Consider the following 27,155-nt stretch of genomic DNA (forward strand, 5'->3'; position numbering starts at 1 on the left):
CCCTATGTTTTAACCCTATGTTTTAACCCTATGTTTAACCCTATGTTTAACCCTATGTTTTAACCCTATGTTTTACCCTATGTTTAACCCTATGTTTTAACCCTATGTTTAACCCTATGTTTAACCCTATGTTTAACCCTATGTTTAACCCTATGTTTAACCCTATGTTTTACCCTATGTTTAACCCTATGTTTAACCCTATGTTTTAACCCTATGTTTAACCCTATGTTTAACCCTATGTTTTACCCTATGTTTAACCCTATGTTTTAACCCTATGTTTTAACCCTATGTTTAACCCTATGTTTAACCCTATGTTTAACCCTATGTTTAACCCTATGTTTAACCCTATGTTTAACCCTATGTTTAACCCTATGTTTAACCCTATGTTTTAACCCTATGTTTAACCCTATGTTTAACCCTATGTTTAACCCTATGTTTAACCCTATGTTTAACCCTATGTTTAACCCTATGTTTTAACCCTATGTTTAACCCTATGTTTAACCCTATGTTTAACCCTATGTTTAACCCTATGTTTAACCCTATGTTTAACCCTATGTTTTAACCCTATGTTTAACCCTATGTTTAACCCTATGTTTTAACCCTATGTTTTAACCCTATGTTTAACCCTATGTTTAACCCTATGTTTAACCCTATGTTTTAACCCTATGTTTAACCCTATGTTTAACCCTATGTTTTAACCCTATGTTTAACCCTATGTTTAACCCTATGTTTAACCCTTTATCATGGTTGGTGTCTTGATTGATTTGTCCAAAATCATGTGACATAAAACATTAGTTTTCTGTCCTTGCATTTATAGCAGTGTACGTTGTCCTTATATCATATAATAAGCATTAATCAATTAAATTGAACTTGGATCTAGTTGTCGTACAATTGTTTTTGTATAGAGAATTCAGAAATCCAGCGTAACTACGTAACATTTCGTGTCTCCTTATGTCATGGGATGAAAACATTTTTTTTTTTTATGGACACACAAATTCTAAATTATATATGGGATCGCAAAATCAAATGCTTCTAATCTAAAAAAAAAAAAGTCACCTTACCTTGATACTTACAACCTAAATCGATACTGACATTAACTTGGCTCTTCAATAATTATCCACTTGTTGGATGTGCATTTGGTGTCAAGCTGATTTAGTTACTCTGTGATATTTTCACACCACCACCATCATCATCATCATCTGATCCAGGAAGGAATTTTCCGAATGACAGTCAAGTGATGAACGGCTGTTGTGAATTGGCAGCCCAAGAGCTGGGAGGAGAAGAAGAAGAGAAGGTGTGTCCAGAATATCTTGGTGTGCCTCATTCGGTATGCCAGTGAAGACAGTTGTGCCTGGACCCACCGAGAAAATTTGATGTTCATCATCTTTTGCAGTGGCGATTTTAGCATGTAAATATAATATATAAATATACATAAATAATAAAATAAATAACTACATCTTGGTGGGGCAAACTCACCCATTTTGTTTTTGACACATGCCAGCAAAGCCACAATACTAAACAACACTAAACAACACTAAACAATACATCACAACACTAAACAATACATCACAACACATCACAACACTAAACAATACATCACAACACTAAACAACACTAAACAATACATCACAACACTAAACAATACATCACAACACTAAACAATACATCACAACACTAAACAATACATCACAACACTAAACAACACATCACAACACTAAACAATACATCACAACACTAAACAGTACATCACAACACATCACAACACTAAACAATACATCACAACACTAAACAATACATCACAACACATCACAACACTAAACAATACATCACAACACATCACAACACTAAACAATACATCACAACACTAAACAATACATCACAACACTAAACAACACTAAACAACACTAAACAATACATCACAACACTAAACAATACATCACATCACAACACTAAACAATACATCACAACACTAAACAATACATCACAACACTAAACAATACATCACAACACTAAACAATACATCACAACACTAAACAACACATCACAACACTAAACAATACATCACAACACTAAACAATACATCACAACACTAAACAATACATCACAACACTAAACAACACATCACATCACAACACTAAACAATACATCACAACACATCACAACACTAAACAATACATCACAACACTAAACAACACATCACAACACATCACAACACTAAACAATACATCACAACACTAAACAATACATCACAACACTAAACAATACATCACAACACATCACAACACATCACAACACTAAACAATACATCACAACACTAAACAATACATCACAACACTAAACAATACATCACAACACTAAACAACACTAAACAATACATCACAATACATCACAACACTAAACAATACATCACAACACTAAACAATACATCACAACACTAAACAATACATCACAATACATCACAACACTAAACAATACTAAACAATACTAAACAATACTAAACAACACTAAACAACACATCACAATACATCACAACACTAAACAATACATCACAACACTAAACAATACATCACAACACTAAACAATACATCACAATACATCACAACACTAAACAATACATCACAACACTAAACAATACATCACAATACTAAACAATACATCACAACACTAAACAATACATCACAACACTAAACAATACATCACAACACTAAACAATACATCACAACACTAAACAATACTAAACAATACTAAACAATACATCACAACACTAAACAATACATCACAACACTAAACAATACATCACAACACTAAACAACACTAAACAATACATCACAATACATCACAACACTAAACAATACATCACAACACTAAACAATACATCACAACACTAAACAATACATCACAATACATCACAACACTAAACAATACTAAACAATACATCACAATACATCACAACACTAAACAATACATCACAACACTAAACAATACATCACAACACTAAACAACACATCACAATACATCACAACACTAAACAATACATCACAACACTAAACAATACATCACAACACATCACAACACATCACAATACATCACAACACTAAACAATACATCACAATACTAAACAATACATCACAACACTAAACAACACATCACAATACATCACAACACTAAACAATACATCACAACACTAAACAATACATCACAACACTAAACAATACATCACAATACATCACAACACTAAACAATACATCACAACACTAAACAATACATCACAATACATCACAACACTAAACAATACATCACAACACTAAACAATACATCACAATACATCACAACACTAAACAATACAAAACAACACTAAACAATACATCACAATACATCACAACACTAAACAATACATCACAATACATCACAACACTAAACAATACATCACAACACTAAACAATACATCACAACACTAAACAATACATCACAACACTAAACAATACATCACAACACATCACAACACTAAACAATACATCACAACACTAAACAATTTCAATATAACGGTGACAAACGGTGGCCACAAACTGTTAGGGCCTCCATAAAGCTGTCCCTACAGCAGAGCTTTTCCTTCTAGCACCTTAACACTACTAACACTACTACCCATGGAGTTGAACCTTAACACTACTACCCATGGAGTTAAACCTTAACACTACTACCCATGGAGTTGAACCTTAACACTACTACCCATGGAGTTAAACCTTAACACTACTACCCATGGAGTTGAACCTTAACACTACTACCCATGGAGTTGAACCTTAACACTACTACCCATGGAGTTGAACCTTAACACTACTACCCATGGAGTTGAACCTTAACACTACTACCCATGGAGTTGAACCTTAACACTACTACCCATGGAGTTGAACCTTAACACTACTACCCATGGAGTTGAACCTTAACACTACTACCCATGGAGTTAAACCTTAACACTACTACCCATGGAGTTGAACCTTAACACTACTACCCATGGAGTTGAACCTTAACACTACTACCCATGGAGTTGAACCTTAACACTACTACCCATGGAGTTAAACCTTAACACTACTACCCATGGAGTTGAACCTTAACACTACTACCCATGGAGTTAAACCTTAACACTACTACCCATGGAGTTGAACCTTAACACTACTACCCATGGAGTTAAACCTTAACACTACTACCCATGGAGTTAAACCTTAACACTACTACCCATGGAGTTGAACCTTAACACTACTACCCATGGAGTTAAACCTTAACACTACTACCCATGGAGTTAAACCTTAACAGCACAAAGTCATAATGTTTGTTCTTATATCATTAACACTTAGCTCTAAGTATAAGCAAGTGCAAGCAAACGAGCTGCGATGAGGAAGGCCTTCATTCAGCACTTTCAAAATGGACAGCGACAGAAATTCAGGTAGATGTTAGTTCAGATAAATTCAGCAAGATGTTGAGGCCTTAACTTTACTCTTCTTTAAGTCACCATATACACAGAGGGAGAGAGCGAGAGAGAGAGAGAAAAAGAAGTGGTTAAGCCTACCATTTGAAGTATTTCATTAGGTCTATGTGATCTAGATATGAAGGAAAATACAATCACAAGAATCCACTTTTCTAGACAACATACCGAAGCACAGACAGCGCATTGCATAAAACAACCATCGCAATATCAAATCTAATTTTATTTGTCACATGCACCGAATACAACATGTGTAAACCTTACAGTGAAATGTTACTTACAAGCCCTGGAATTACATTGTCTATTACTGAACTTTTTTGTTGAAAACAAATATTTGAATGGGAAAAGACTGTCTCTGGCAAACATGGTTTACAGACCCTATCTCCTTCTCGTTCCGAAAAGCACGAGCTAATTTTTACAGCAGCATACAATACATTTTGGGACTCATGATTGTTGTACTGTGCTCAATTGAACACAAAGGTTGCGTGGGATGTCCCTTTTTGTTGGCAAATGTTGTCATCAAATGTGCTTTCAAGACCACTGGGAACTCGGGGGAGGGGGAACAAGGTTGAATCGTGATGTCAATGATCATCAAATCTGAGCTCTAGAAAGAGGCCAGAGTTCCCAGCTTGGAATTCCGAGTTGGATGACCGTTCAGAACTTATTTTCCCAGTCGGACCTCGTTTTTTTTATTTTTTTTTATTTACCGAGTTTCCAGTTGTCTTAAACGAGGCAGAAATCATGCTGGATTGACAGCATGGTCAATGTATTCAACCTTTTCTGGCTCATGGTGTTGTGAGTGAATGTTTATCCACCTCTGGCCTGCTCGCCTCCCTACCTCTGAGGAAGCACAGTTCCCGCTCAGCCCAGTCAAAACTGTTCGCTGCTCTGGCACCCCAATGGTGGAACAAGCTCCCTCACGACGCCAGGACAGCGGAGTCAATCACCACCTTCCGGAGACACCTGAAACCCCACCTCTTTAAGGAATACCTAGGATAGGATAAAGTAATCCTTCTAACCCCCCCCCCCCCCCCCCTTAAAAGATTTAGATGCACTATTGTAAAGTGGTCGTTCCACTGGATATCATAAGGTGAATGCACCAATTTGTAAGTCGCTCTGGATAAGAGCGTCTGCTAAATGACTTAAATGTAAATGTAAATGTTTATCCTTTTTAAGCTTGGAAAAGAGACCGATTTTAGACAGATGTTTTAAACCCTTAAACTCAGACTTGGACCACAAACCCTCTCTTCCGAATAGCAGGCAGGGGAAGCAAAAATAGTGATTGCTTTGAAACGCTTGCAGTTAGCCACTGATTCGTTCCAAACCACTCATTGTACAATTTGCGATTTCCAACTTGTTGTCTAATGTTACTGTCCAATGCCCGATGAGCACCGATACGTTTTATCTATAATTTATCTTCATGGGATTTAAAAGGATTTGCCAGTAGATTGTCAACGTGGTTCATGACTGCTTGTCTGGCTTGCTAGCTAAGATTTTGAAAGTAGCATGATCAGTCCAATCAAAAGCTACGGGTAGCTATAACGTGTTTTGAGGTCATTTTATCTGTGGCCAATGACCTTGAACCTTCTTGGATGGGCACTTATAATGTAACTCTATGGCAGACACCCAAGAGGGCTTCAAATGTCTAGCTGTCCCTGTAGATTCTGCAGCGACGTGGTGTCTCCATGAGTGACAGAACACTGAGCCAATCACAGCGCAACGAGAGATGATTACCATCGCCAACGCTGGCTGCCCCTCAACCACAGAAAGCTAGGCTGAAACACCTGCATTTTGGAGCTGCCTTACTCAAGAAAACAAAAAACAGACCATGTTTGTATGTGGCTTTATAAAAAATGTAACATTTTATTCCATTGTTTGCAAACTGATACAGTACCAGTCAAAAGTTTGGACACACCTACTCATTCAAGGGTTTTTCCTTCTATTACTACTATTTTCTACATTGTAGAATAACAATGAAGACATCAAAACTATGAAATAACACATATGAAATCATATAGTAACCAAAAGCGTTAAACAAATCAAAATAAAAAAAATGGTTACATTTTTTAAACAAAATTATTAAAAAGAAAAAAACTGAAATATCACTTTTACATAAGTATTTAGACCCTTTAATTAGTACTTTGTTGAAGCACCTTTGGCAGCGATTACAGCCTTGAGTCTTCTTGGGTATGATGCAACAAGCTTGGGACATCTGGTGCGGCATGTAGCCTAGTGGTTAGAGTGTTGGGCCAGTAACTGAATGGTTGCTGGATCAAATCCCCAAGCTGACAGGTAAAAGGTAAAAAATCTGTCGTTTTGTCACGTCCTGACCAGTAAAAGGGGTTATTTGTTATTGTAGTTTGGTCAGGGCGTGGCAGGGGGTGTTTGTTTTGTGTGTTTCGGGTTTTTGGGGTTTTGTTCTATGTTATCTACTTCTATGTGGTTATCTAGTTTTCTATTTCTATGTTGGGGTTTTGGCAACGACCTCCAATTAGAGGCAGCTGGTTGTCGTTGCTTCTAATTGGAGGCCATATTTAAGTGGGGGGTTTTTTCTCTTGTGTTTTGTGGGTGGTTATTTCCTGTATAGTCTGAGCACCTTACGGGACTGGTTTCATCGTTTGTTTTGTTTATGTTTTTTTTCCTTCAATAAAAAAAGATTATAAATATACCCGCTGCATTTTGGTCGACCTACAACGACGCTTGTTACACGTCGTCCCCACTGTGACGTATGTACATACCCCAACCAGAAGCCATGGATTACAGGCAGCATCCGCACTGAGCGAAAGGCTAGAGCTGCTGCTTTCAAGGAGCGGGACGTCACTGTGGGGATGACGTCATCGATGCACTTATTGATAAAGCTAATGACAGATGTGGTGTACTCCTCAATGCCATTGGAGGAATCCCAGAACATATTCCAGTCTGTGCTAGTGTAACAGTGTAGGTTCCGTCCCTCTCTTCGCCCCAACCTGGGCTCGAACCAGGGACCCTCTGCACACATCAACAACTGACACCCACGAAGCATCGTTACCCATCGCGCCACAAAAGCCGCGGCCCTTGCATCGCAAGGGGAAACCCTACTTCAAGTCTCAGAGCGAGTGACGTCACCGATTGAAACGCTATTAGCGCGCACCACCGCTAACGAACTAGCCATTTCACATCGGTTACACTAGCAAAACAGTCCTGTAGTTTAGCATCTGCTTCATCTGACCACTTTTTTTAATTGATGTAGTCACTGGTGTTTCCTGCATTAATTTTTGCTTGTAAGCAGGAATCAGGAGGATGGAATCATGGTCAGAGTTGCCAAATGGAGGGCGAGGGAGAGCTTTGTATGCATCTCTGTGTGTGTAGTATAGGTGGTCCAGAGTTCTTTTCCCTCTGGTTGCACATTTAAAATGCTGATAGAAATTTGGTAGAACTGATTTAAGTTTCCCTGCATTAAAGTCCCCGGCCACTAGGAGCGCCGCCTCTGGGTGAGCATTTTCTTGTTTGCATATGGTGGAATACAGCTCATTCAATGCTGTCTTAGTGCCAGCCTCTGACTGTGGTGGTATGTAAACAGCTACGAACAATACAGATGAAAACTCTCTCGGTAGGTTGTGTGGTCTACAGCTTATCATGAGAAACTCTACCTCAGATGAGCAATAGCTCGAGACTTCCTTAGATATAGTGCACCAGCTGTTATTTACAAAAATACATAGTCCGCACCCCTTGTCTTACCAGACACCGCTGTTCTATCCTGCCGGGACATCGTATAAAGAGCCAGCTGTATGTTGATATTGTCGTTGTTCAGCCACGACTTTGTACCCCCTGTCTCCACAGAGGAACTCTGGAGCTCTGTCAGAGTGACCATTGGGTTCTTGGTCACCTCCCTGTCCCAAGGCCCTTCTCCCCCTATTGCTCAGTTTGGCCAGGCAGCTCTAGGAAGAGTCTTGGTGGTTCCAAACTTCTTCCATTTTAGAATGATGGAGGCCACTGTGTTCTTGGGAACCTTCAATGCTGCAGATATATTTTGCTACCCTTCCCCAGATCTCGACACAATCCTGTCTCAGAGCTCTATGAAAAACATTATTCGACATGGCTTGATTTTTGCTCTAACATGCACTGTCAACTGTGGGACCTTATACAGACAGATGTGTGCCTTTCCAAATCATGTCCAATCAATGTAATTTACCACAGGTGGACTCCAATCAAGTTATGGAAACATCTCAAGGACGATCAATGGAAACAGGATGCACCTGAGCTCCATTTTGAGTCTCATAGTAAATGATATTATGTAAATACGTTTTTTTAGTTTTTTAGTTTGCTGAGGATTTTTTTTTAATTGAATCCATTTTAGAATGAGGCTGTAACGCAACTAAATGTGGAAAAGGTCAAGAGGTCTGAATACTTTCCAAAGGCACTGTATGCACAGGGTTCCTAGGAGTTGCAGGCAATTATATTTATTGTCCTACAAAAGTATAATGAAAAAATATATATAAGCACAACATGCAATAATTTCACCGATTTTACTGAGTTACAGTTCATTAGGCCCTAATCTATGAGGTGCAGCCAGTCATGTGAAATCCATAGATTGGAGGCCCACCCACTTAGCAGCCAGGCCCACCCACTTAGCAGCCAGGCCCACCCACTTGGCAGCCAGGCCCTAGGTCTTGGCACATCGACTCGGTACTGGTACTTCCTGTATATAGCCATGTTATTACCTGGTACTCCCTGTATATAGCCATGTTATTACCTGGTACTCCCTGTATATAGCCATATTATTACCTGGTACCTCTGCACATTGACTCAGTACTGGTACTCCCTGTATATAGCCATGCTATTACCTGGTACCCCTGCACATTGACTCAGTACTGGTACTCCCTGTATATAGCCATGTTATTACCTGGTACCTCTGCACATTGACTCAGTACTGGTACTCCCTGTATATAGCCATGCTATTACCTGGTACCCCTGCACATTGACTCAGTACTGGTACTCCCTGTATATAGCCATGCTATTACCTGGTACCCCTACACATTGACTCAGTACTGGTACTCCCTGTATATAGCCATGCTATTACCTGGTACCCCTGCACATTGACTCAGTACTGGTACTCCCTGTATATAGCCATGCTATTACCTGGTACCCCTACACATTGACTCAGTACTGGTACACCATGTGTTTGTTATTGTAATTTGTTGTGTATTTATTCCTCTTGTTATTATTTTTCTATATTTTTCTCTCTGCATTGTGGGTAAGGACCCGTAAGTAAACATTTCACTGTTAGTCTACACCTGTTTATGAAGCATTTGACAAATACGATCTGATTTGTGTTAAAAGCAGTAGCGGTGCGTGGGTAAAATATCAGTGTGGAAGCCAAGTATACTGTATTATTGACTGTATGTTTGTTTACTCCATGTGTAACTCTGTGTTGTTGTTTGTGTCGCACTGCTTTGCTTTATTCTTGGCCAGGTCGCAGTTGTAAATGAGAACTTGTTCTCAACTACCCTGTCTGGTTAAATAAAGGTGAAATAAAATAAATTAAATAAAAGTCAGGGGAAGAAAAGCCATATTACAATCTGTGTTGTATGCTCTGTAACCTGTTAGTTCATTTGCCTTGCCACAGTGATATATAGGCCTAAAAGCCGAGACAATAAGACACAGTGGCAGAATAAATTCAACCACACCTTTGTTTAATCACAAAACCAGAGAGCAACATCTGTCTGGTGAAGTCCACAAAGCAAATATTGCATGTAACAAACAGTTACATGATCTACAGCAAAGGGGGTCAAGAAAGTTAACGTTTCTGAAAATGTTCAGACTTGGAAACAACTTGATTTAGAACCACAGAGAATTTCACCGCAAGTCGCAAAGAAAACAGGGGTTTCCTCCACTATTCCAGCACCATTTCAACTTCAACATTGTAATGAATAACTCAGGGAGAAAAAGGTATAGATTCACACGCAGAGTGCTGCAGGTGTTTATTTCGTCTTCGCAGAAGACAGGAAATCGTGGTCACAGGCGGGCAATGGTCATACACAGGTAGGGAAAACAGGCAGGTGAATCAAAACTAGGACTAAAGGCTATAACTGGTTCTCACAAACGAGCTAGGGAAAAGGCTTTAGTAGAGTCAAAAACGAACAATACCTCACAAAGGCATAAACAGAATGAACTGAACTAAATGAGGAGCCGATGAGACCAGGTGTGTAACTAACACAGGTGAAATCAATGAACACAAATGAAAGACGGGGCTACGTTCTAGAACGCACAGAAACAGAACACAAGGTTGACTAAGAAAATAAATACACAACCTTACAAACATCATCAAATCACCTGTGGTTAGTCTAATACAGTGACAACTAAAAGATATCAGAAGCAATTTAGTCCAATCAACGTAAGCTAAATATGATGTGGCTGTCCATGGTACTGATGTGTGTGTGTGTGTGTGTGTGTGTGTGTGTGTGTGTGTGTGTGTGTGTGTGTGTGTGTGTGTGTGTGTGTGTGTGTGTGTGTGTGTGTGTGTGTGTGTGTGTGGAAAAAAAAAACATGTTGAATATGTGCCATCGTCCTCTCTTTCATTTTGATGAAACGGTCTACAACTGTAATATTCGTTGAGGGTGTTCGTTCTGAACCCGCTATGGTGTTTTAGGTGCCAAGGATTTGGACATGTGGCAGCAAATCAAATAACATTTCATTGGTCACATACACATGGTTAGCAGATGGTATTGCGAGTGTAGCGAAATGCTTGTGCTTCTAGTTCCGACAGTGAAGCAATATCAACAATCTAACAATTCCACAACAACTACCTAAAACACACAAATCTAAGTAAAGGGATGGAATAAGAATATGTACATATAAATATATGGATGAGCAATGACCGATGAGGAAGAAGGTTTCATATACTGAGGCAGTAAGGACAGTAGAGGATAGCCCAAGGGTGAGGGATTCAACTGGGAGCCCCCCCCCCCCCCCCCCCAGTGAGTAGGCCCGAAGAGAGAGATCCTGAGAAGATTTATTTTAGTAAAGTTACATTTTTTGTGTTTATAGCTATGGTGATCAACTGCACTGGTGGAGTGGAAATCACAGAAGATACATGTGGTATTTGCAGCAATAGATAAATATTAGTGAAGGAGATGTACAGGGAGTTTTGAGAGAAGGGGGTTCCATCTTTCCAGTCCAACGGCCTGGTGTAGTATCGTTTAGGGCCAAAGTAGTGGGATGGGTGTAGGGGTAGAGATAGTGGTGCAATTTAAATGCTTCCCTTTGTTTTGTTAGAAATGTGCAATCTGCACTCCGACCTGCGACAGGCAGCAACACGGGGTCTAGTCAGCCGGAAATGAACACGAAAAGAAAAAGGAGGGATCCGCCATTTCAGTAGCTACGATGAGACCCACTTCCAGTAAACATTGAAGGGGGGAGCATAATTTTAACACATTTTGTTGCTAAATAAGTATTTAGTTAGATATCGGGTAACCGTGAGAGAAGGCAAAACGAGTCCTCTAAAGGTTATCGGAAAGCAGCGGAAGATGGCGGTCGATAAACGAGATGAGAAAGGTACGTAAACACGTTAATCGCAGTAGTTAGCAACTAGCCGTTTTACAGAGGAAGGGACGAAGCGAGAGGTTTCACTCTCATCAAAATAAGTCCAATGTTTTTCCTATGGGCTTATTTTTTTTGGGACCTAAGCTTGTCGCCTGTCTTCACGACTCTAGGATGACTCTCGTTGTTAGGGCGGAGACATGAGCATCTCGTTAATATATACATGTATCTGGCTGTCTTTCTATCGTTAGCAAGTTTGCTAACCATCTTGCTAACCATCGCTAGCTTCGCTAGCTTACTAACCAGCTTGCTAACCATCGGTAGCTTGCTAACCATCGGTAGCTTGCTAACCATCGCTAGTTTGCTAACCATCCTTTGTGCCAGGTGTAATCTTCCTATAGACTCAGTAACGCCAGCAGGCTAGTCCTTTAAAAAAAAAAAAAAAAAAATCTGTATATATTTGGTATGTAACTGTTATAAAAGTTGTATTGTCAATTTTGTTTTGTATTTAAACGCCACTTTAAACGTGTACATGATACTGCAACAACATTTCCACACAGGGACAATGAAGTCAGTGAGTTTTGTCAACGACGCGAAACTGGTCCAGTTTCTCCCAACTGGCTTTTAGAATGGCCAGACATGCTAATATTCATTTACACAAAGCCAGGTTAACGTTACCAAGTCTCGATAGCTAGTTAACGAGTTATAATAGTCATTGGTTACTAAATACTAGTCTTAATGTTAGAACTAATTAGCAAAGATAACAGCACCACAGCTTCTAAAAAAAAAAAAAGATGCGCAAGACTTCCGGGAACGCTGGCCAAGCAGACCAGGCCAAATATAGTGTGCAATTCTGGGCCCCTTCGACTATCCCCTTGGTTCCTTCATTAACACCCCCCCCCCCCCCCCTCGACTATCCCCTTGGTTCCTTCATTAACACCCCCCCTCGACTATCCCCTTGGTTCCTTCATTAACACCCCCCCCCCCCTCGACTATCCCCTTGGTTCCTTCATTAACACCCCCCCTCGACTATCCCCTTGGTTCCTTCATTAACACCCCCCCTCCCCCTCGACTATCCCCTTGGTTCCTTCATTAACACCCCCCCTCGACTATCCCCTTGGTTTCTTCATTAACACCCCCCCTCGACTATCCCCTTGGTTCCTTCATTAACACCCCCCCTCGACTATCCCCTTGGTTCCTTCATTAACACCCCCCCCTCGACTATCCCCTTGGTTTCGTCATTAACACCCCCCCCCCCTCGACTATCCCCTTGGTTTCTTCATTAACACCCCCCCCCCCCCCTCGACTATCCCCTTGGTTTCTTCATTAACACCCCCCCCCCCCTCGACTATCCCCTTGGTTCCTTCATTAACACCCCCCCCCCCCCCCCCCCTCGACTATCCCCTTGGTTTCTTCATTAACACCCCCCCTCGAGTAGCCATTGGTTCGAATGCGAAAATGTATACACTCACTACTACTGTAAGTCGCTCTGGATGAGAGCGTTTGCTAAATGACTGAAAATGTGTGAACGTTCCCCCCTCGATTACCCCATTGGTTCCTGCATGAACGACCCACCCCCCCATCACCCCTGTCAACAGAACTACTGGAAAACGTCGCCCGACAGGCTGGGGCGACACCCCCGGCGACAGGGGGGTGTCGAAGACGTGGATGTTGATTTAAGGCAGCCCCCCTCCCGCTCCTCTCTGATTCAGAGGGGTTAGGATTAAATGCGGAAGACACGTTTCAGTTGAATACATTGTTGGACAACTGACTAGGTGTCCCCCTTTCCCTTTCTGTTCACCCCGCTTATCATCCAGAAAGCGAGGTCAGTGCAGGTGCATCAAAGCTGGGATCGAAAGACTTCTATCTCAAGGCCATCAAGACAGCCATCACTAGCTGGCTACCACCCGGTTACTCAACCCTGTACCTTTAGAGGCTGCTGCCCTATATACATAGACATGGAATCACTGGTCACTGTAATGTTTACATACTGCTTTACTCATCTCATATGTATCTACTGTATTCTACTGTATTCTAGTCAATGCCACTCTGACATTGATCGTCCTAATATTTCTATATTTTTTTATTCCATTCTTTTACTTTTAGATTTGTGTGTATTGTTGTGAATATTTAGATATTACTGCACTGTATGTGACCAATAACATCTGCTAAATATGCGTATGTGACCAATAACATCTGCTGAATATGCGTATGTGACCAATAACATCTGCTGAATATGCGTATGTGACCAATAACGTCTGCTGAATATGCGTATGTGACCAATAACATCTGATTTGAGAATTCTTATTCCTTAGTGGTTAATGTTCTCGATCTAAAGGCATAACCTAGATTTCAAGCTAGTGTCTTAAATCGTTTTTATTTATTTTATTTAACCTTTTTATTTAACTAGGCAATCCAAGTTAAGAACAAATTCTTATTTAGTTGTGTTATTACTCCAACCTCGTGAAAGTGACAAACTGTTCATTTTTTGTCAAAAACAACTTTTATATGTAAGGAATGCCTTTTTGATTTAACATGTGCAGTTCGCCGCCATGACGACCGAAAGAGAGGAAGAGAGACGAATCCCAGCAGGAAATTACTAGAGAAACCTATATTCATATAGTTTTTTTTTTTGTTGTGCTAGTGCCCCAATTGACTCGTTGAAGGAGAGATCTCCTTGTCCGAGGGTAACCAGAATGCACCGCGACGACCGAGATCAAGATCAAGCAGAACTGTGCAACTCGATTGGCTGAGTTTTGCACCTCCTAGCTCTAGTCGAGACTAGAGGCTTGGATGACTTGTCTCCTGTGGCTCTAACTAGTCCCGTGTGGCTCAGTTGGTAGAGCATGGTGTTTGCAACGCCAGGGTTGTGGGTTCGATTCCCACGGGGGACCAGTACGGAGAATTTTTTTTTTTTTGAAATGTATGTATTCACTACTGTAAATCGCTCTGGATAAGAGCGTCTGCTAAATGACTAAAATGTAAAAAAAAAAAAATGTTTAATGATGATGATAATAATATCTAATAACCATTGATTAGCCCTGTACACGCAGGCAACAAGGCCAGTCCAAACATCAGCTCGCTAGGCCGTAGGCGCTTAACTCTGTTGTGCGCACACTAATGCTACTAATTATAAACCACTAATGCTGGCTACGTCCCAAATAACATCCTGTTCCCATAATTAGGGCTGACCAATCCTGTCGGGCCGAAACACTTCTGTTTTTTTGTTTCTACTGGTAGTTAATTGCACTCACCTGGTGTCCCAGGTCTGAATTAGTCCCCGATTTTTAGAAAGCGAGGATAAAAACCAGAAGTGTTTCGGCCCTACAGGACCTGGATTGTTCAGCCCTGCCCTACATAGAGCTCTGGTCAGAACTAGTGCACTATGGGCCTTGATCAAAGGTAGTGCGCTCTGTTTTTTTAATAGAAAATCTACTATGCCTAAGTGTGGTTGAATCTGTCGTCCCAGATGGAGAGCTCAACGTGCTGGACGACATCCTCACCGAGGCCCCTGACCAGGATGACGAGCTCTATAACCCTGAGAGTGAACAGCACGTCAACCAGAAAAAAGGTACCTTTTTTTAACCAAGTTCTCTGCTGCCAATGACTGGAACGAACTACAAGAATCTCTGAAACTGGAAACACTTATCTCCCTCACTAGCTTTAAGCACCAGCTGTCAGAGCAGCTCACAGATCACTGCACCTGTACATAGCCCATCTATAATTTAGCCCAAACAACTACCTCATCCCCTACTGTATCTATTTATTTATTTTGCACCCCAGTATTTCTACTTTGCACATTCATCTACTGTCAAATCTACCATTCCAGTGTTTTAATTGCTATATTGTATTTACTTCGCCGCCATGGACTATTTATTGCCTTTACCTCCCTTATCTCACCTCATTTGCTCACATTGTATATAGACTTACTTTCCTACTGTATTATTGACTGTATGTTTGTTTTACTCCATGTGTAACTCTGTGTTGTTGTTTGTGTCGAACTGCTTTGCTTTATCTTGGCCAGGTCGCAATTGTAAATGAGAACTTGTTCTCAACTAGCCTACCTGGTTAAATAAAGGATGTGTTCTCAACTAGCCTACCTGGTTAAATAAAGGTGAAATAAAAATGTATTTTTAAAAACCACACAGTTCTGAGAATTGGCAGATTTTAAAAGCCTATATTGGTTAGCCTGAGTCTGTTTGTGCCATCATGCTAAAGCCACTCATAGTAATTATCCCGGTTTGTAATGGCGCTGGCAAGAGAGCAAACGGATGGATGAATAAGGGTGCGCACGTAAAAAAAAAGAATATATATATATATATATATATATATATATTTCTTACTACTTTTAGCTTGTATCGAATCGGTCCCAAACAGACCCAAGAGCACTAAACAGACCAGGTTAGATATTGGCCTTTTTAATATTTGAAGATGAATGACCCCCCCCCCCCCCCCCCTCCAGGGTCCAAGAGGAAGAGCAACCGAGGAGATCACCACGTGCTGAAGCGTCTGCGGCCCACGCCTCACACCACCACTAGACACTCCGCTAAGAGATCGGCCCCCTCGGCTGGGGCTAGCGGGAAAAAGCCGGTCAACCCCAGGAGAGGACGGCACCCCTCCGACTACAATACTGAAGATTACTATGAGGACAGGAAGACCCATCCTATGAGAGATGGCGGGGTGCCTCTCAAAGGAGACCACCCTGACAAGCCCCTGGGTCGCAGGAGAGAGCCAGACAGACACAGGATCATGCCTGAGCTCAACACCGAGGTAGGAGAAGCTTTACTAAGGATCATGGGGGGAAATTACTTTAGCATAGCTGCGGGGCATGGGGGGGAAATTACTTTAGCATAGCTGCGGGGCATGGGGGGGAAATTACTTTAGCATAGCTGCGGGGCATGGGGGGAAATTACTTTAGCATAGCTGCGGGGCATGGGGGGGAAATTACTTTAGCATAGCTGCGGGGCATGGGGGGAAATTACTTTAGCATAGCTGCGGGGCATGGAGGAAATTACTTTAGCATAGCTGCGGGGCATGGAGGAAATTACTTTAGCATAGCTGCAGGGCATGGGGGAAATTACTTTAGCATAGCTGCGGGGCATGGGGGAAATTACTTTAGCATAGCTGCGGGGCATGGGGGGAAATTACTTTAGCATAGCTGCAGGGCATGGGGGAAATTACTTTAGCATAGCTGCGGGGCATGGGGGGAAATTACTTTAGCATAGCTGCGGGGCATGGGGGGAAATTACTTTAGCATAGCTGCGGGGCATGGGGGGAAATTACTTTAGCATAGCTGCGGGGCATGGGGGAAATTACTTTAGCATAGCTGCGGGGCATGGGGGGAAATTACTTTAGCATAGCTGCGGGGCATGGGGGGGAAATTACTTTAGCATAGCTGCGGGCATGGGGGGGAAATTACTTTAGCATAGCTGCGGGCATGGGGGGGAAATTACTTTAGCATAGCTGCGGGCATGGGGGGGAAATTACTTTAGCATAGCTGCGGGGCATGGGGGGGAAATGACTTTAGCATAGCTGCGGGGCATGGGGGGGGAAATTACTTTAGCATAGCTGCAGGGCATGGGGGGAAATTACTTTAGCATAGCTGCAGGGCATGGGGGGGAAATTACTTTAGCATAGCTGCGGGGCATGGGGGGGAAATTACTTTAGCATAGCTGCGGGGCATGGGGGGAAATTACTTTAGCATAGCTGCGGGGCATGGGGGGAAATTACCCCCGGGACAGACTCCCAGTGGTTTCCCCCGGGACAGACTCGAGCCAGTATGACTAAGTGGAGCAGTCACGGTGCCCTCAGGCTATAAGGAGACATTGGCTGTGCTGACAGACTTGATCCTCTCTCAATCAGTAGACGATGACGAGACACATTTTGACATAAGTACCGAAAGTAACATGTTCAGTACCCAACCGTTTTTAATGTTCTAGTATCGAGAAAAAAAAGTACAGAAGCTTCGGTACACGATGCAACACTAGTCCTTCCTCTCTGTTCTGTAGAGACCGAGGGTTAGGTTACTGTTGTCCATCTGTTCTGTAGAGACCGAGGGTTAGGTTACTGATGGTCCATCTGTTCTGTAGAGACCGAGGGTTAGGTTGCTGTTGTCCATCTGTTCTGTAGAGACCGAGGGTTAGGTTACTGATGGTCCATCTGTTCTGTAGAGACCGAGGGTTAGGTTACTGTTGTCCATCTGTTCTGTAGAGACCGAGGGTTAGGTTACTGATGGTCCATCTGTTCTGTAGAGACCGAGGGTTAGGTTACTGATGGTCCATCTGTTCTGTAGAGACCGAGGGTTAGGTTACTGATGGTCCATCTGTTCTGTAGAGACCGAGGGTTAGGTTACTGATGGTCCATCTGTTCTGTTGCCTAGAAGCTGAGTCCTCCGATTGAGGAGAGCAGGTTCAGCCCCTCTAAGGAAGAAGCAGAAGAAGAGGGGGCATCGGACCAGGAGACAGGCAGCACGGCCGTGTCCTCCGAGGGACACCGATCCAACATGGAGGAGGAAGAGGAGGAAGAGTATGAGGTGCAGGACGTGGATCAGAGAGCCAAGAATGCGCCAAATGATTACGACACTCGCAGTGAAGTCAGCGACTCCCAGTCTGTGTCCTTCTCTGATGAGGAGTCTGGTCTCTCTGGCTCTGAGGCTTCAGGTAATACACACCTGCTCAACATTCACATGGGCTATGTCCCAATTTAGCTGTCCCTCCTCCCAAGTGTGCACTTGTTCACTTCCCTTCGTGGATTAAGAAAGAAATGACTGGTATAACAAAATGGTGGGAATTCCCTCTCGTCTATGCCTACACCAATTCAATGCTTAATACATTCGCACACTTCAGGACGAAGAAGAGATTATTGGGACACTTTCTTAGGCTTTTCTTTCCACAGTTTTTGTCAGACGCTTTTATTCACCCATACTTTACACCCTCCTAGTTCACTGTTGTAGTAGTAACCTGATCACTTTACACCCTCCTAGTTCACTGTTGTAGTAGTAACCTGATCACTTTACACCCTCCTAGTTCACTGTTGTAGTAGTAACCTGATCACTTTACACCCTCCTAGTTCACTGTAGTAGTAGTAACCTGATCACTTTACACCCTCCTAGTTCACTGTTGTAGTAGTAACCTGATCACTTTACACCCTCCTAGTTCACTGTAGTAGTAGTAACCTGATCACTTTACACCCTCCTAGTTCACTGTTGTAGTAGTAACCTGATCACTTTACACCCTCCTAGTTTACTGTAGTAGTAGTAACCTGATCACTTTACACCCTCCTAGTTCACTGTAGTAGTAGTAACCTGATCACTTTACACCCTCCTAGTTCACTGTAGTAGTAGTAACCTGATCACTTTACACCCTCCTAGTTCACTGTTGTAGTAGTAGTAACCTGATCACTTTACACCCTCCTAGTTCACTGTAGTAGTAGTAACCTGATCACTTTACACCCTCCTAGTTCACTGTAGTAGTAGTAACCTGATCACTTTACACCCTCCTAGTTCACTGTTGTAGTAGTAACCTGATCACTTTACACCCTCCTAGTTCACTGTTGTAGTAGTAACCTGATCACTTTACACCCTCCTAGTTCACTGTAGTAGTAGTAACCTGATCACTTTACACCCTCCTAGTTCACTGTAGTAGTAGTAACCTGATCACTTTACACCCTCCTAGTTCACTGTAGTAGTAGTAACCTGATCACTTTACACCCTCCTAGTTCACTGTAGTAGTAGTAACCTGATCACTTTACACCCTCCTAGTTCACTGTAGTAGTAGTAACCTGATCACTTTACACCCTCCTAGTTCACTGTAGTAGTAGTAACCTGATCACTTTACACCCTCCTAGTTCACTGTTGTAGTAGTAGTAACCTGATCACTTTACACCCTCCTAGTTCACTGTTGTAGTAGTAACCTGATCACTTTACACCCTCCTAGTTCACTGTTGTAGTAGTAACCTGATCACTTTACACCCTCCTAGTTCACTGTTGTAGTAGTAGTAACCTGATCACTTTACACCCTCCTAGTTCACTCTAGTAGTAGTAACCTGATCACTTTACACCCTCCTAGTTTACTGTAGTAGTAGTAACCTGATCACCAGTACCAATTCAAACATACAATTCATACTAATCGATATGCTTCCATAGGGGGCTATCCAAATAAAGACTCAGAAATGAATCCATACCATTTTGATGTACTTAACAATTGTTACACATTAATTTTTCCATTCAATATCTGATAGTGATGGAGATCTGGCTGGATCCTGGCTGGATCCTGGCTGGAGCCTGGCTGGATCTGTCTGGGCTGAGGGGCTCTGTGTCAGAATGGATGAGGGGGTTGTTGTTTTTGTCCCCCCCCCCCCGCCGCTAAATGAACTTGTCATTTAGCAGATTTAAAATGTTTTGCGCTAGTAATATGTAAATATTTATTAAAATCATTAGTCAACTGGCCATTCATAACATTGGAATCGTTATTTTATTTTTATTAGCGATGCACCCTTTTGGATCGGTTTGGGCTCTCACGGACTGGTGCACTAGTGTCTTAAACATAGGCATCGGCAAACGATGCCCGTCTGTGAGTTGTTATATCCCATCTGTGAGTTGTTATATCCCGTCTGTGAGTTGTTAAATCCCGTCTGTGAGTTGTTAAATCCCGTCTGTGAGTTGTTAAATCCCGTCTGTGAGTTGTTAAATCCCGTCTGTGAGTTGTTAAATCCCGTCTGTGAGTTGTTATATCCCGTCTGAGTTGTTATATCCCGTCTGTGAGTTGTTATATCCCGTCTGTGAGTTGTTATATCCCGTCTGTGAGTTGTTATATCCCGTCTGTGAGTTGTTAAATCCCGTCTGTGAGTTGTTAAATCCCGTCTGTGAGTTGTTAAATCCCGTCTGTGAGTTGTTATATCCCGTCTGTGAGTTGTTATATCCCGTCTGTGAGTTGTTATATCCCGTCTGTGAGTTGTTAAATCCCGTCTGTGAGTTGTTATATCCCGTCTGTGAGTTGTTATATCCCGTCTGTGAGTTGTTATATCCCGTCTGTGAGTTGTTATAGCCCGTCTGTGAGTTGTTAAATCCCGCCTGTGAGTTGTTAAATCCCGCCTGTGAGTTGTTAAATCCCGTCTGTGAGTTGTTATATCCCGTCTGTGAGTTGTTAAATCCCGTCTGTGAGTTGTTAAATCCCGTCTGTGAGTTGTTAAATCCCGTCTGTGAGTTGTTAAATCCCGTCTGTGAGTTGTTATATCCCGTCTGTGAGTTGTTATATCCCGTCTGTGAGTTGTTATATCCCGTCTGTGAGTTGTTAAATCCCGTCTGTGAGTTGTTAAATCCCGTCTGTGAGTTGTTATATCCCGTCTGTGAGTTGTTAAATCCCGTCTGTGAGTTGTTATATCCTTTAAAGCACACTGTCCGTCTATGTCTTTCGTTGCTGAGGAATCAATGTATCGATTTATGTCTTTTTCAGATGTATTTTTTTTCAGCCATCATGGCATGTGCTTTGAATAAGTTATTTGCATGTGTTTTGAAAACTGTATGGTGTTCTCTAGGTTCTGAGAAGAAGCACGAGAAACTGTCATCGTCTGTCCGCGCCGTCCGCAAGAACCAGACCAGCAAGCTGAAGTACGTCATACGAGACGCACGCTTCTTCATGATCAAGAGCAACAACCATGAGAACGTGTCCCTGGCCAAGGCTAAGGTATCTTAAAGGGATGCTGGGAAAAATTCTGGCGTCCATATACTATTGTTTTATTTCCCCCCCAGAGTCCGATTTTCATGTCTCTGTGTGCAGTATAAAAGAAGTTAGCAATGCTACCGTATCTGTAGACTGGAAGCAGTTATTGCGCTAACGCTAGTTAGCATTGGCTCGTGAAACTACTACAAACTTCCTTTTATAGTGCACAGACATACAAATGCTATAAGTAGGACAGGGGCTTGTATGCCAGAATTTCACAGTATCCCTTTAACTCAGAAGTAGTGCATCATATAGTGAATACGGCGGCGTTGGGGGACGTGGGGCGGCGTTGGGGGACGTGGGGCGGCGTTGGGGGACGTGGGGCGGCGTTGGGGGGCGTGGGGCGGCGTTGGGTGGGGCGGCGTTGGAGGGGTGGGGTGGAGGTGGGGCGGCGCCGGGGGACGTAGTCTCTCAGGAAGACTGTACATAACACTGTCAAATGCCTTTTGAACTGCAGAAAATGTACCCAATAAAAGTTGGTGTGGAAATGTTTCTCCTTGTTGAATACAAGCAAACAGTTGGATGTTGACTGTGTTACTTCCAGGGTGTGTGGTCCACTCTGCCTGTTAATGAGAAGAAGCTGAATGCTGCCTTCCGTTCCGCTCGCAGCGTCATCCTGGTCTTCTCTGTCAGGGAGAGCGGCAAGTTCCAAGGTGAAGTTCATATGGTTAATATCCATCCATCTATCCATCTATCCATCCATCCATCCGTCTATCCATCCATCTATCTATCCATCCATCTATCCATCCATCCATCTATCCATCCATCTATCCATCCATCTATCCATCCATCTATCCATCCATCTATCCATCTATCCATCCATCTATCCATCCATCTATCCATCCATCTATCCATCCATCCATCCATCTATCCATCCATCCAACTCCAGCAGAAGTGTCCAGGCTCCCCACGACTGGAATTGGCTTTCCCAATGTCGTGTAAATGTTGATCGCCTTTTTGACTCCAGAAAGCGGCACGATGGCGAGACACAGTCTCGTGAACTGAATGTGTCGTCCTGTGTGTGTGTAGGTTTTGCCAGGCTGTCCTCTGAGTCCCATCACGGAGGGTCTCCCATCCACTGGGTCCTGCCTGCTGGGATGAACGCCAAGATGCTAGGTGGGGTCTTCAAGATCGACTGGATCTGCAGGTAAGGTTCTAATCCATGTCTTTATAATGTGGTAGCTAGAATTTTAAAATGTAACTTCAGACAAATGAATTACGGGACGATTTCCTTAGTCCTAGACTGAAAGAGAACTCGATGGATAATTTCCATATAAAGAGCTTTTAACCGCCCTTTGGTATTTTTGTCATCCCAGACCTGTTTTTAAGACTTCTGCATCCTGCTCTTAACCATTTTTTGTTTTCAGACGCGAGTTGCCGTTCACTAAAACGGCTCACCTCTCCAACTCGTGGAATGAACACAAGCCTGTAAAGATCGGCCGAGACGGACAGGTAAACATTCTTGATTAGTACATTCTATCCATGTGCCAGAGTCGGGGCCCAGTCACGGTGCTGTGTACTCCGGACCACGTATTGGACCCCTGGGCATGGGTTCAAAACCAGCCCTGTGACCTTCCAGTCTGTTTGTCCCCACATCTCCTCCTCTAATCCACCTCCTATAATACACTACATGACCAAAAGTATGTGGACACCTGCTCGGCGAATGTCTCATTCCAAAATCATGGGCATTAATATGGAGTCGGTCCGCCCTTTGCTGCAATAACATCCCCCATTCTTCTGGGAAGTTTTTCCACTAGATGTTGGAACATTGCTCCCGAGTGGCGCAGCGGTCTAAGGCACTGCATCTCAGTGCAAGAGGCACTGGTTTGAATCCAGGCTGTATCACATCCGGCCGCGATTGCGAGTCCCATAGGGCGGCGCACAATTAGCCCATCCGTGTTTGGCCCGGGGTAGGCCGTGATGGTAAATAAGAATTTGTTCTTAACTAGTTAAATAAAGGTTAAATAAATGTTAAATAAAAAAATAATCTGTGGGGCCTGGCTCACAGTCAGCGTTCCAATTTATCCAAAAGGTGTTCGATGGGGTTGAGGTCAGGGCTCTGTGTAAGCCAGTCAAGTTCTTCCACACCGATCTTAACAAACCATTTCTGTATGGACCTCGCTTCGTGCAATGGGGGCATTGTCACGCTGAAACAGGAAAGGGCCTTCCACAAACTGTTGCCACAAAGTTGGAAATACAGATTGTATGCTGTAGCGTTAAGATTTCCCTCCACTGGGGCCTAGGCCAAACCATAAAAAACAGCCTCATACCATTATTCCCCCTCCACCAAACTTTACAGTTGGCATTCGGGCAGGTAGTGTTCTCCTGGCATCCGACAAACCCAGGTTTGTCCGTCGGACTGCCAGATGGTGAAATGTGATTTGTCACCAGACAATGTGTTTCCACTGCTCTAGAGTCCAATGGAGGTGAGCTTTACACCACTCCAGCCAACACTTGGCATTGCGCATGGTGATTTTAGGCTTGTGTGCAGCTGCTCCGCCATGGAAACCCATTTCATGAAGCTCCCGACAAACAGGTATTGTGCAAAGGTTACTTCCAGAGGCAGTTTGGAACTCTCTAGTGAGTGTTGCAACCAGGGAGAGACGATTTTTACGTGCTTCAGCACTCTGCGGTCCCGTTCTGTGGGCTTGTGTGGCCTACCACTTCGCGGCTGAGCCATTTTTGGTCCTAGACGTTTCCACTTCACAATAACAACGCTTATATTTGACCAGAGCAGCTCGAACAGGGCCGAAATTTGACAAACTGACTTGTTTGAAAGGTGGCATCCTATGATGGTGCCACGGTAAAAGTCACTGAGCTCTTCAGTAAGGTCACTGTTTGTCAATGGAGATTGCATGGCCGTGTGCTCGATTTTTATACACCTGTCAGCAACGGTTGTGGCTAAAATGGCCGACTCCATTAATTTGAAGTGTAAATATATCTGTTACTGCCTCCTTTAATTCACCTCTTTATATACAGTGCCTTCAGAAAGTATTCACACCCCTTGACTTTTTCCACATTTTGATGTGTTAAAGCCTGAATTTATAATAGATTAAATGGACGTTTTGTGTAACTGGCCTACACACATTACCCCATAATGTTTAAGTGTAATTATGTTTTTTTTTAGAAAATGTATTAAAAAATGAAAAGTTGAGTAAGTATTCAACCCCTTAGTTATGGCAAGCCTAAATAAGTTCAGGAGTGGAAATGTACTTAACAAGTCACATAAGTTGCATGGACTCACTGTGTGCCAGAAGTTTTTAACATGAGTTATGAATGACTACCTCATCTCTGTACCCCCACACATACAATTATCTGTAAGGTCCCTCAGTCGAGCAGTGAATTTCAAACACAGATTCAACCACAAAGACCAGGGAGGTTTTTCAATGTCTCGCAAAGAAGGGCCCTTATTGGTAGATATAAAAAAGAAGCAGACATTGAATATCCCTTTGAGCATGGTGAAGTTATTAATTACACTTTGGATGTTGTATCAATACACCCAGTCACTACAAAGATACAGGCGTCCTTCCTAACCCAGTTGCCGGAGAGGAAGGAAACCCCTCAGGGATTTTACCATGAGGCCAATTGTGGCTTTAAAACAGTTAGTTTTATGGCTGTGATTAGACAAAACTGATGATGTATCAACAACATTGTAGTTACGCACAATACTAACCTAAATTATAGAGTGAAAAGAACCTGTACAGATTAGAAAATATTCCAAAACATGCATCCTGTTTGCAATAAGGCACTTAACATCGGCTTCTTGACCGACTCTTTTATTTCTGAGGCTCCGTATCCGCCAGTGCGCAAATTCTCGCAGTTTCTCACAGGAATTTGGGACTTTACTAATTTTCTCATGCCGAAACCGGATTAGATGTACAGCTATTTAAATCGGCGTTAAAAGACGACAATGTAATATTCACAATGTCACTAAGCAAAAGACATGCAACTACAAAAAAAAAACATGATTTTTGTCATGTTCAGAACCATTTGCTTGATTTTGAAGACCTGCGACTATGGTGTATTGTCATTAGCCAGCTAGCTATCGTTGGCATGCTAGCAATGCTAGTGTTAGCTAGCACGCTCTAGTATAGTCCAATGGAAACCGATGGAACCCTGCTGGCTACGTGGCTAGCTGGATGACCAGTGGTGACATCGAGGTCCATTTGAGATTTAAGGGTTTAATTCGTGCGACTGTTCAGAAAATAGCAAAGACAATACTGTTTTGATGGGCTAGCTAAGTTAACTAGCAAGGTATACCAGTTATCAAAGAGGTATTATGTTTTATTTTGATCTAAACTATATGGAACCTGATTTAACTTTCATTGTTCATTTGTTTATCTTTCATGGAAGATTCTTTTATCCATAAAATGGGCAGAGAACAAACCCCTTTTCACATAGAATTTAAATATTATTTTGAAGCGATCAGTAAATGTGAAAACAAAAGCAATACGCACCATAAAAGTATTTAACAAATTGAAAATGAATCTTGAAATGTACTACCCCTGTCTGTTAGGTTCATGTACTCTTGTTTTGTATATTTCTGGGTTTTTGTATTTGTTGTGCTCATTAAAAAAATCTATTAAAAAAAATCATGCATGGCCAGCGATGTCAAAGATGGTAGACCGACTCTGGTGTTGTGTCAACATTAAAACCAGGATGGACTGTCCTATGGGACGCAACAACACTGGCACATACACAGATGCACTTCTCATGCAATTATCTGTAGTTAATAACGGTCAGTACACATACATTCACATAGCTTTGAGCTAGAATGTTGTAAAGTAGTTAGCTAGATGTCATCTCCATTATATCAAGTAAAACATTTTTTTAATTTTTTTTACATACGACAAAATATCTCTCAATACACTGCATAGAAGTCCACATTTTCTCTGACATTTGGCTCGTAGTTCTTGCGCACGAAAGAAGTGGAGACAGTGTTCATGGACCTACCAGATCACAACAAACGGGGAAAAGCCTAAATCACTTTTTAAGTGAAATGGTAGAAATAGGCCAATTTTTTTAAATTAATCTTTTTTTACTTTGTGGCTGTGGTAACTAGTGATGACCCGAGTTACTGCCCTGATGACACGGACAGCTTCATCAACAATGGTAATGTGTGTTATGTTAATGACCCAGCCAAGCAGATACAAGTAGTAATCATTTTGGTTGTGAAGTGTATTATCAAAGAGCTTTGTTCTTCTTTAAAAAAAAAAAATGTTTTATAACAAAATGTAATTTACCACTTGGCTGTCTATTGCATCACCCTGTCACAGGCCCTCCCAGTCAACACCACCTCATAAGAGCACAGTTCCCAAACTAGGGGTCGCCATGTGGGGTCGCCTGATGTGAAAATGGGGTCTTGGGAGAGTTTGGACACACCTACTGATTCAAGGGTTTTTCTTAAATTTTTTACTATGTTCTACATTGTAGAATAATAG

The 27,155-nt window shown here is 42.2% G+C and overlaps 1 protein-coding gene across 6 annotated transcripts in view; it reads left to right on the forward strand.

The window, feature by feature from the left end:
* The first annotated feature begins 11,798 nt into the window (after positions 1-11,798).
* The window catches only part of LOC106568568 (YTH domain-containing protein 1), a 38,187-nt gene continuing 22,830 nt past the window's right edge, over positions 11,799-27,155 (forward strand). The window contains exons 1-8 of one of the 6 annotated variants that reach the window (XM_014139011.3): positions 11,799-12,010; positions 15,423-15,566; positions 16,458-16,765; positions 18,378-18,654; positions 21,530-21,678; positions 22,259-22,367; positions 22,744-22,861; positions 23,082-23,166. In XM_014139011.3, coding sequence (XP_013994486.1) covers positions 11,983-12,010; positions 15,423-15,566; positions 16,458-16,765; positions 18,378-18,654; positions 21,530-21,678; positions 22,259-22,367; positions 22,744-22,861; positions 23,082-23,166 — 1,218 coding nt within the window. In that variant the 5' untranslated portion in view covers positions 11,799-11,982. Of the gene's footprint in view, positions 12,011-15,422; positions 15,567-16,457; positions 16,766-18,374; positions 18,655-21,529; positions 21,679-22,258; positions 22,368-22,743; positions 22,862-23,081; positions 23,167-27,155 lie in introns of all 6 variants that reach the window. The other 5 variants (XM_014139010.3, XM_014139012.3, XM_014139013.3 and 2 more) reach the window with 5 other exon arrangements.

This window comes from Salmo salar, chromosome 13 (genome assembly GCF_965601325.2).
Source record: "Salmo salar chromosome 13, fSalSal1, whole genome shotgun sequence".
In the NCBI taxonomy this organism is placed as follows: Eukaryota; Metazoa; Chordata; class Actinopteri; order Salmoniformes; family Salmonidae; genus Salmo; species Salmo salar.